This window comes from Protopterus annectens, chromosome 4.part0 (genome assembly GCF_019279795.1).
Source record: "Protopterus annectens isolate FY-2018-M chromosome 4.part0, PAN1.0, whole genome shotgun sequence".
NCBI classification, from domain to species: Eukaryota; Metazoa; Chordata; order Ceratodontiformes; family Protopteridae; genus Protopterus; species Protopterus annectens.
The window spans coordinates 1,268,782,117-1,268,794,139 of NC_056733.1; the positions used below are offsets into that span (position 1 = coordinate 1,268,782,117).

Consider the following 12,023-nt stretch of genomic DNA (forward strand, 5'->3'; position numbering starts at 1 on the left):
ACATGGATATTTCTGGATATGTCTCTGATTCTGGTGGTAAGAAAGAGGTTGAGAGGTATCACCTAGAGATCTGACCATTTGGTGCATATCTGTTAAATGTCCAAGATTTTGTCACATTATGTTTTGCTGTGTCCCTCAAAAATGTTCTTTGTTTCTTTGATAAATCACTGAAGATTAATCAGCTTTTAAGAGTTTCATACTTTTTTTCAGAAAAAGACATATTGATGCTAAGCCAGTTGTTCTGTTAACTTTTTTTAAGTGTCTTTAAAGTAATAGATTAAAAAAAGGCTGTCCTTGATTTGGCCTTTGTTCACCCATTATTTTTAGCTTTGTTCCTGTTTTTTGAGCAAAGAAGTTGAAAGCTGTAGACCAGATGATATGCAGCAGCTCATAGATGCTATACAATGCCGTAACCTTCTGAGAGCTACACAAAAACACTGGTGTGGCCCAGTGTTCTCTGTTAGCACTGGTATCATACCCCCCGTCTGATGTCTTGCCAAAGATAAAAATCTTCTGCTCTCTCAACCTGTCCTCATGCCTCCTGCCATCCATTCTTTTTGCCTTTTGGGCACCCTTCTTTGAATCCCATTGGAATGCATTCATCTGTTTTATGTATACTCTCCACAACTCCATATGGTACTTCATATACAGTCTTGATAGAGCTCTGTATATTGAGGTAACCGCTTCCCTGTTCCATATATATTATCTTAATAATGTCCCCAAATTGAAGATTTTGCATTTCTTGATACCAATGCCTAGCTAGTACTTTCTGAACCACAAGCTCAACATTCACAGGTTACCCTGGAAATATCATACTACCATACTCTTTTTCAATCATTTATCCCATTGTTGTCTCAGCAGCAAATGCTCTTTTTAGACAGTAAAATAGAAGTTGTTATTTGATGTGTGCCAGAAACAAGCTAGTGGTAACTTCAGCATTCCAACAGTAAGCTTATTGAAGGATAGTTTAATACCATTCTTATTCTAGAGTAAACTTTTAATTTAAAGCAGTATAACAAATCATACATTTGTTGCCCTTTTTTATTATAATTCCAGAAAAGTGGAAGAAAATATACTCAAGAAGTGACCCTTGAAGGTAAATGAATGTTATAGAAATGAGGATACATAGTAAAGATCTTGCCACCTGCATATTGTTTTCCTGCAATTATTTAAATAAGCTATGCTGGCAATGGATGAGCTTAGCTCAGAAGACTTACTGAGCTCAGAAGACTTACTGAAACTGAAATAAGACCTTTTTTGCTACATGTTGTGTTAAGAACTCTTCCGTATTATGCCTCAGAAGGATACTTTTCTGCTCTTTCCTCATACTAACGTGTTGCATTGCATACTTATTTTTGAAATTGAATGTCATAGTTCCTGTTATTCTGTAGTAACATCACAAACATGTTTCACAGCCTACCCTTATTACAGTATTTCAGCTAATACAGATGTGTAGCCCTCTGATTCACCACATGTAAAAGCTATAACACAAGTTGTGCTTTTCACTGTGAAAATTCTAAGTTTCTTTAAAGTCTGAACAATGTTATTACTCTTTGCAAAATTCTTTGAAGTACAGAGGTTTGGGCTGGCATTTACGTAAAGGAGGAAGTTAAAAAAAATCTATATTTCCTATATAATGAAAGAAATTGCTGAAAGCAAATCTTGATTATTTTTCATCTTTTTTTACCATTAATGCAGTGGTTTCCTTTGCAGCATACTCCTTCTCTTTGGCAGGATTTGTGTTTCTTTTTGCAGGGCAGACAGACAGGTCTTTTGTGTGTAGACCAAGAGCAAAATTTCTCAGGTTCACAGTCCTCATCCTGGCTGCAGACCTGCTGAGAAAAAAAAAAACATTTGCATGACTCAGTAATAAAAAATAGTTATTTTCACAAAGACGAATGATATGAAGATTCTGGGAGACAAAAGTCCCTTAATTTTGTTTACAATCTTCATAATCACTGTTACTTATGAAGTATCTCTGTAGCATTTATCATAAAAGTTTTGAAAAAAACGCATTGCAGATATTGGCAAAATATTTAGAAAAGTATATTTTTTCTACACTAGAATTAAAATACTCTAAATATTCATAGGTAACAGGTTTGGCAAAATGGTTACATCACAGATACGAGGCACAGGGTATGATTCTGATCTCTGGCTGTTGGCTAAGCTTGTAATAGTTAACAGACTGATGGCCTAGTATCTGCCTATAAATCTAGATCTATTTTATTATCTTATTGTCTACAATGTTTCTAAACAGCCTCAAACCATGTTTAAACATGTGGTTAGGTAATATTTTATTGCCTAGTACTCAAGCTACTGCTCTACAGTTCTTAGATGGATGTTTTAATACATATGTGGGTCTTAAAGCATTGAGTGTCAAGCATGAATAAATATCTTGCAATGTTTATAAACATTAAACTTAATCTTTGTATCCTTCATTACTAAACATACACATATTTCAACAGAATCCAACAAATCACATCCTGACACAAATATTTATTTGTTTTAATAAATAACTTGTACCAGGCAAAAGTAATGCTATGGTTAAAAATCATATTTTTCTGTTTCTTGACTTATCATCTAAGATTGCTAGTTTCATACCCAGCATTCATAAAGTCATGCATTATAGGACATTAAATAGAGAGAAAACAGTCCACATGGGTATTGTAAATAAATACATAAATAAATAAATACAACAGTCTACCTGCAGTGAGGAGTTACCTGCTTTTCTACACAACCTCCCAGAAAGAAGCATCCGGTGCTGAGTACATTTTATTGTTACTATATATGATTTCTGCTTATAGCTTTTCTCAAAACTGCAAATTACAAAGTACATTTTTATGTATTTGTCAAGTAGGTAACCCACTGGATCCAAGTGTCTCTTTTCAGGGATAATCCAGTAGCACTTTCTAATTAAGCAACTTTTCCAGAGTCACACAGTCTGCAAATGAAAATGGAAGGAGTCAAACCTTGTTCCAGGTTACAGGTTACAGCTCATTAAGAACTTAAATGTTTTAATCATTGTTGTTATCTTCCAGGCAGTTTGACTTAGCACTAGCTTGGTATGATTTTTGGGGTGGGGGCTTGCCTTAAGCTACTCTTGACCCCTCCCTTTTGAGGCTTTACTTCATACAATCATCTACATTTAAATAATGAACAAAAAATAACCCCCTTTTGAGAACTTGTCAGTGAAGGTGAACAAGATTTCCTTGCACCACAATCCTTGTAACAGGACCTTTTTATGCCTCACCTTGTTCTTTAGTTTCTGCCTGTGAGTCATTAACTCAGGGAAAGAATCAGAGCTAAAGGGTGTGTGAATTGCATATCTGTTATGAAATACTGACAGAAATAACACAATCTTTCTAACTAAAAATAATTCTGTGAAACCAAAGCATTCTAAGTAATACATTCAAGGGTGGCCACAGCACTCCTTAACAATCCTAGGTATGTCAGATTGTTTCTTTGTCAGACTGTTCCATTCATGTTGGTTTCAGCTATGCAAGGTGCTACACCAGTGACATTGTACTGGGTGTATGGCAGTTTGTACTAAAGCATGATTTAACATTTCACTAAAAGAAATCATAAAATACTATAAATATGGTAGAAAAAGTTGATATGAGAGTATTGCTGGAAGAAATTTTATTTACGGTGTTATATACCTAGTGTAAGTATCTGGGCACTGTTGACAAGTGAGGCTTGCAAGGCATCCATCATTTGAAAACAGTGGATTCTGTAAACAGGCAAAATAAAGAGCAAATGACTGGAAGATGATGAGGGTAGCACATTGAGGTTCCTGTTAGCATTGCTGTCTCATAGAACGATTGTCTTCTGGGTAAAGTCTGCATTAACTTCCTATGCTCACAAAAGTTTTCACTGGATAGTCCAATTTCATCTCATGTCCCATTGTGTATATCATTACACAGACTAGTAAAACTATGCACTTATCCTATACACAGGCTAGTAAAACTATGCACTTTTCCTAGATATCTAAATGGTCTGTGAGTGAGTATGTATGTATATTAGCGTTGTGATTGGCCAGCATCCCACAGGATTAATGGACCCTTTTATTTTATTTTTTTTTTGTTTTCTTTTTAAGTTTTTAACAAGGGAATAGCATTGCTTCATCAGGACCATTTGTAGGTTCCGCCTGGCATACAATATAGACAAATCAGTGGCAGAATAGGTTACAACAACATATTCACATTCAGTCTGCATACATAATTGAACACACATTGTTATCAGCATAGAAATATGTTATGCACAGAGTGATTAAAACTTAACAACTTGTACAGAGTGCTGAGAGAAGGTGGTGAATATGGATAGACTGTTGTTATGTACATTACAGGGTATTTCAGCATGAGGGGAAAAAGGGAACAAATAGTAGGAAAAGGGCAGAGTGTATTTATTCCTAAGTGTATATGTGTAGGAATGGCAAGAGGATATACAATGATTTGGATGGGTCATGTAATACTTGTGTTTAGAAAACATTTGCAGGATGCTTATTTCAGTTAATCTTTTTATGGAATGTTTTAAACTTTGAAAAAAGAGTCAATTTCTTTAATGTGAGCTGGGAGGGATTTCAAGGTTTGATTAAAACTTATAGAAAAGCTCTAATCAGTTCAGTGGAGTCTGGTTTTGGAGGTTAGAAAGGAAGTAGTGGACAAAAACAGCAATCTAAGGTAATAATTTGATGAGCATTGGTTCAGTCAACTTGCAAAGTATGGCAAGGAGTCCTGATTTAATGACTTAAAGGTGGGCATGGTGGGACCCTTGAACCAACCAGGATTGGCTGTTTACTGTACATCACTGCTCACTGAGCTAGACTAGACTTTGGGCGTCCAGAAACCTTCATAGAGATAAAAATGTAAATTGGAGAATAAAGAAACAAATACACTTAATAAAAACAGTTTTAGTTACTTATTGTGTATGATATCTCTATCATATCATAGGGCATTGACTTCCTTTCTTTAATCTATGATTTTTGATCTTGAGAAGGGAATTAATCCATAAATAGCTTGTTCCCAGGCATATTCCTGGATATGAGTTAGGTGTACCCAATGTAAACAACTGGTTACAATCAGTCACCATAGAAGGAAAACTGTCCAATGTTTTGTCTTAGTCCTTCACTTAACTGACCGGTCCAGAACTTTAATCACATTTCTATAGAAGTTGATGTGTTAAATTGCTTTACTTTGTTTTGTTTATTTATTTTTTAAAAAATAGGGGGAATTTCAGGAAATAAACCAAGTTATGACTTTCCAAAAGATTAATTGTAGTGTATATGCTTAGAAAAAAAATTAACTTCAAAAACTTTATGATGACACTAAAACAGAGTTCAAACATGTGACCATACTGTAAATGCATTACCGTATCTATCAGTTTCTGATCAGGAGTTCCTAGTTTATAGCTATGAATTTCAAAGTTGTATGCCATCATTTATAAGAAGTCTGACTACATTTTCATAAGATAGCCTGTGATAAATGCACCAGGTACATTGCATGAGTTGATTTAGACCCTGGAAATGTATTTACAAATGAGAGAATAAAGTGAGAGATCTTTGCAATAAGACTAATTAGTGACATGGACAGAATGCCTTAAAAGTTTAAAAGTTTGTTTTAAAAATCATGCCCCCTTATTACTTTAGGTACTTGTATGTCTGTTATTTATAGTGATACAGTGCTTAGCACAGCTGCCTCACAACATTTGGTTTTCAGATTGAGTTCTTTGCTTGAGATGTCTTCTGTGTGGAGTCTGCATGTCACCCAGGGTCCACATGAACTTTTGCCAACTCATTTGGTTTCATTCCTTGTCCCAAAGATGGGTCATACGTGAGTCAGCATTCCAACAAACTGTCTGCAGGTTTGTTTGCTGTGTGAAAGTGAGTGAGTGAGTGACTGCGTCTATCATATAAGGGCTGTTACTTCAGTCTGGATAACTTTCTGTGCCTTACACTGAGCGAATGCTTGCATAGGTTGCAGCACCCCATGACCCTAAAATGGAGTAAGCAGATAATGAAAGGATTAATGAATAAAGGAATGGCTGTAGTTTTATTTAGTGCTAATACTTTCAGAATAAAATATCTAAGTTTACATCTTTGTACAATTTGATGAAATAGCCACAATAAACAGAACATATTTTATGGGAAGACTTCATTGACACGACTCATGTTGTAATGCATTTTGGCTTGTATAGCACTTCTGTTTTTTAGCTCTCTACCATTAAATGAACAGAAGAACAATAGTACCTAGAGGGTAGAACAGGGTAGTCTCATACTCCCATGGTTGGCAGGTAATACATTAATAACATAAAATATGCAGGTGTTTTGTTCTGCATAAAATAAAAGATTGTAACATCTTTTATGATCATATTAAGCTGATTTATAGAAATGTTATTTGAAATAATTTTTTAAATTCTGAAGTTGGACTTGATATGAAATTGTATAGATATCCAGTCAAGCAGAGTGAAATTATACAATATTACTGACAAAGGATAAAGGTTGGCATTATATGTGCATTTTGATCTATTGCTCGAACTAATTTGTTTCTAATTAAAAATATGTACATATAAGACAGCTCGTTTATATAAATCATTTCTTTCAGTCCTGAAGGATCAGGTTTGGAAATGATATTTGAGTCAGTGAGGATATGTAAAAAAAGGCTAGATATACTTGAGACATATTTCTTATAAAGAGGTGTGCTTCAGTGTTTCAGTTCTCCCAACACCTAATGAACACCCATCGTAGTTTATATCAATACCTACCACATCATTGTCAGCTTGTTGCTGCAAAAAAACGGAAAAATTATGATTGGAACACAGAAGATAAAAAAGCTCTCTTTTCATTTGGACGTTATTATTAGAGTATTTAATATCCATGGCTTATTGCTAGGAGATAAACACAAATGGGTGGTTCTTGACAAAGAACTGAGACCAGAAGAGAGGAAATAAATTCTTTATTTCTGCTCTGTCCCTTTCACCTAAAAAAGAAGAATGCCTTTACTTTTTATCAGAGATACTGCTGACATTGATAGAACATAGGCAGACAATGACTTGCACATACCCAGACCTTTTTATATGAGAACTTTGAAGAAGACACTGTTTACTTGATGTAAGGAACACTAGTGAATGTGCTACAGCATGAAGATCACACAATTATATTTAATTGCATGTAGTTTCAATAGATAATGCAGATATTCCTTACACCGTGGCTCTTTTGGCCTGGGATAAAAGAGGAAATAGCTGTTTGTGAAAAGTAGTTACCTAAAAGAAATAGGGTTCCTATTACGTGATCACAGATGCATTTTGTCGAATGCTTCTTGATCGACCGTAAAAAGAACGAAAAGGCAAAATAGCGAAGTGGCTTTTATGCAAATTCTTTCCCTGGGAAGGAATTTGCTTGTCCGCTTCCATTACATTGCCATTTTCGACACTGTAGTGCGATCTCGGAGTTGGTATATTTAAGTAGGGGGGTGTGGGGGGGCACACACCCCCAAGTCCGGAGGTGTAATGCTTTAAAGTTTTTTTTTTTTTTTTGGGACAGCATTTTTTTCCCTTGGAAAAAATCACTGTTCTGAGGTTTCGACATTGTAAGCTTTCGCTTACATGGGGTCGATTAATCATCGTTCACTTTTGTAAGCGTGCGATGATATAATATAGACCCAAGAAATAAAAGAGCTAATTGATTGTAATTGTTTTAACAGAATGTCACACTCTTACATACAAGTGGCATGATTGTGCTTAGAGTCATGGCATATGTTTTAGAATTCCAAAGTTGTCTAATTAAACATGTGATTACGTTTTTTTTTTTTTTAATTAATGACTGGGGTATCTAGACTATAAATGGCTTAATGTCTCAGAAAAGAGGGCAGACAGTGCTAAACAAGGGTTATTTTGAAGATGAAAATGCTTTACATTTTTTGGGGGTTTTTACTAGACCAGACGTTTGAAAGTGGATATGCTTAGCAACTTATTGTGACTTCTTGGTGTTGAGGTTAATTAAGTTCTTAGTCCATCTGTTGTGAAATTTTATGACTGTAGTCAGACTTTTTGAAATGCAAAAATGCAATCAATTAATGAACAATTTCTTATGCATATTTTGCAGTTAAAGCAAAAGTTGGCTTATTTGAGGCCGCAGAAGAAAACATTTTAGATCTTAAGAGCACAGCAAAACTTTCAAAACTTTTTTCTTCTAGAGGGTGAGATGTAAGCTACTACTGACCCAGAAACAAGACAAATCCCTCCACTTTCCAGGATTATCTTGTTTTCCAGGATGATATTACTGAAAATGTTGGGACTTGCATTGAAAGTAGGATACCTCCATGAAATTAAATTAAACTATACTTGCAAGATGAACCACTCAGTACAGGACGAACTGCTAAAGGAATGTATACTGCATGAACTCAGCAGATACCAGGGAAGAAAACACCATGATCTGCAAACTTTCTTCCTCAAAAAGTCATAAAAATAAAGCTTAATGTAATAGCATGACGAGCAGCATAATTACAGAACAGAATCATCTATGCATTTTGAAACTCTAGAAATATCAGGGATGATTATGCTTCGGAAATGATGAAGCTTCCACAGCTATCGACTGATACCCCTCTGTAACACATTGGGCAAACCACTGAAATGTCCGCATAAGTAAATTCCTGAATTCGTGAGGAGTAATGGCTTTTCTACCACAATGCACAGCACCATTACAAAAATAGTAATGGAATTGCAGCCCCTAGCATCAACACCAGTACTCTAATCTACTCGTCTTGCTATTTTTAAGACTCACACAAGAATTCTGCTTCTCCTCGTTACTCTGCTTGGAAACCGAGGCATTACCATATTTATTTCATTGACCGTTTTGGACATCAACAAACACTGCATTCGTTGAAGAGAGGTTTATAGCCAGCTAGGCTTCCAGCAGCTAGAAGGACTAGCCTTTTCATTATCTGCAATGGTGTTATGAGCTCATTTTATTCCTGCTAACTATATCATGTTTCTAAGATTGGCAGTTAGACTACAATAACAACCAAAAGCAGTGTGGAGGATCTGTCTAAGGTATATTAGTGTTTCACTCACAAATGAGAAAGCTCAGGTGGGTAAAACTGAGACAGATACAGGTAGGAGAAGTTAGAACAACTTGAAAAAGCATCTGTGAAAGCCTGCTGGCTTGTTGTCTTCAATAAAAGCGTTCTGCATGGTTCCTTGAGCTGTTTTTTGTTCTAAGTTCTATATTAATGTTTCAAAGGAAATGTTGAAAATGTTGCAGAAAAATACCCCTGTTGCTGAGTGGGAAAGATGCTTCATGGGATTCAGAAAGGTTACTTGCTGGCAGTAGCTATTTCCAGTTCAGAGACAGCCCTACTGCTGTGCTTCTATGTGGTCAGTAGAAGCACTGTGGCTAGCTGTCCATTCGCCTTATCACAGATGTTAATGAGGGAATTCCAGGGCAGCATCATATGATAGTAAGTCACGTGCTTTCCTCTGGAAATGCCTGCGATAAGTGATTCATAGGACTGCTCATCTGTGTAAATCACCATTACCAGCTGCATTAATTAACTCAGACAAAAGTTTGCATACAACCTTTACTTGCAATGAGAGACATCACATTACAGGTAAGTGTCAGGGAGTTTAATGGAAAGATGGTGGTGATGGGTATGTACTTGTATGTATGTGAACGTTAGTGTGTCTAATTATATGCAGAAGTATGTCTGGTCTCAGATGCATGTGTGTGTGTGTGTGTTTGTGTGTCTGTGTTTGTGTGTGTGTGTGTGTGTGTGTGTGTGTGTGTGTGTGTGTGTGTGTGTGTGTGTGTGTGTGTGAGTGTGTGTGTGTGTGTGTGTGTGTGTGTGTGTGTGTGTGTGTGTGTGTGTGTGTGTCTCTGGGTGAATGGGAGAATATATCTGTGAATGCATCAGGTGAGGTGGATATATAATGTGTTATGAGTTGTCTGTGAGTGTGCATGTAGGGATGGTGAGGGGTGGGCTTGTACACCTCTCAACTCTCTCTGTCTCTAGACTAATCAGCACTGGCTGTAATATAGGAGGTGAGAACATCAGAGACCTGAGACACTTATTACTTTTACTCACTTAAAAAGTTAATAGAAAAACAGATTTTGCAACAACAAGCTACAACTGAAGGAGTGTCAGTATAAAACTTTAATATCTGGTATTATTGACTGAATTGTTCTATCCATGATAGGGACATGGCAAATATAAGAGACAACATCATGGATGTTCTGTTACTTCAGAGGCACCTGAAAGGTATGGTGATGTGTCTTTGTGTGTGTGTGTGTGTGTGTGTGTGTGTGTGTGTGTGTGTGTGTGTGTGTGTGTGTGTGTGTGTGTGTGTGTGTGTGTGTGTGTGTGTGTGTGTGTGTGTGTGTGTGTGTGTGTGTGTGCGTGTGTATGTGTGTGTGTAAGTATTTGAACATGGGATTGCATGTGTGTGAGGGAATGAAGGGGTACCTGTTTCAATGCAATGTATGTGCCACTAGCAATGATTACCACAGTGCTCGTTGTATTCCCCAAGTAATTCAAAGACTGCAAATTAGGCATTAATACATAAATAACTATATAAATAAATAAAATAAAACAGATTTTACTATATCTTTTGCTTTGCTCACATTATATTTAAATCTTTACCACTCATAGGCTTTGTAGACTTTGCTTATGCTTATTTTGGGAATAAATATCATATCACTTACCAATTACACATTGCAAATAATAATTAAATACACTACAGAAGTATTATACTCCCCCTACATGGCAGCACATTGCCAAATTCAAGTAGTATTACTCCATTATACAGTGTGCTTCTATAACTTAAGATATCAACTCCTCCTCAGGAACAAGATTTCAGAAGATTACCTACTTAAGCTTAAATGTGTTTTGATAAGGACTACTGCTTATGTAACCAATGTTACACATAGGATAAAATATGCAGTTTATATCAAAGGTAAATAAAAACTAGAGTAAAATAAAGATGACTGAAAAGAATATCACATTTGCCGCAGTGTGTATAATGAAATACAAATACCTTAGGACATACTGTGTTATCTGGTAAAATATTCCACTGGATGTATTAAATGTCTTTCAAGGTACCCAAAAGCTCAGAGCCTACTGAACATGGGAAAAAGGACTTGTCAAGCGTATGGAGATAAATTGGTCTTATAAGCTGTTATACACCAATCAGAAATAATACTTATCAAAATCACAGGTTAGTGTGAAGTTAGAATTTCTTACTTTTTTTTAGCCTAAGAAAAAAGCATTGTTTCAGCATGACACAAGTGTAAACACAATTTAAGTGGCACAATTACCTGAGTTTCAGTGGCTTTGTTTGTGTGAAGTATTTCATCCAAGCTCCCGTCGGGGTCAGTGTCTCTCACAAGAAAGTTTCCTTTTTTCTGTTTAGTCTTTTTATTAATCTTGTTACTGGTGTCATGTCCTGCCAAAGCCAAGCTGACCCAAATGAAAAGCATCAGGTGGCTGCCAAAGCCCATCATACTACTAGCTTTTTTGCAAGTTAAGAGGACTACACACAAACGGTTAACTGCAGGCAGTTTTTAGACCTTCTGCTGTTCTAAAGCAAAATATCAGTTTCAGCTAACATAAATCCTGGAAATGAGCAGACTTGGTGTTTCAGCCCTTCGCTGAGATATATGCAAAACCAGGACAGGATTTTTTTTTTTTTTTTTTGGTATTTTTTTAGTGTGCATATGCAGTAGTTTCTCTGCTTCTTTTTAAAACATAATATTTCTGACAGCTAAGTATTTTAGTTTGATTTCTTATTTTGGCAAAATCACAAAATTGCTGTAGGCTACGATAAGAACGAATCAGATTTCAGATGCTGTCATCCCTTTCCCACGACTTTGTAAGTGACTTGGATTCCTTCCTGAACCTTGCATGTTTTAGGTATCAGTTCATTGTATTCAAATCAGTAGGCTATGAAACTAAGGCAACACAATGCATACCATTTGGATGATTTCTCAGCAATTGTATTGCAGGGCTACTGTATTAAATAAGGCATACTACAAT

The 12,023-nt window shown here is 36.0% G+C and overlaps 1 protein-coding gene across 2 annotated transcripts in view; it reads right to left on the reverse strand.

Moving 5' to 3' along the window:
- LOC122799836 (dickkopf-related protein 2-like) overlaps window positions 1-11,811 on the reverse strand; it is a 548,898-nt gene extending 537,087 nt beyond the window's left edge. The window contains exons 1-2 of one of the 2 annotated variants that reach the window (XM_044069163.1): window positions 11,306-11,811; window positions 1,688-1,832 (exon numbers count right to left, since the gene is read on the reverse strand). In XM_044069163.1, coding sequence (XP_043925098.1) covers window positions 1,688-1,832; window positions 11,306-11,491 — 331 coding nt within the window. In that variant the 5' untranslated portion in view covers window positions 11,492-11,811. Of the gene's footprint in view, window positions 1-1,687; window positions 1,836-11,305 lie in introns of both variants that reach the window. The other variant, XM_044069162.1, reaches the window with a different exon arrangement.
- Window positions 11,812-12,023: the final 212 nt, after the last annotated feature.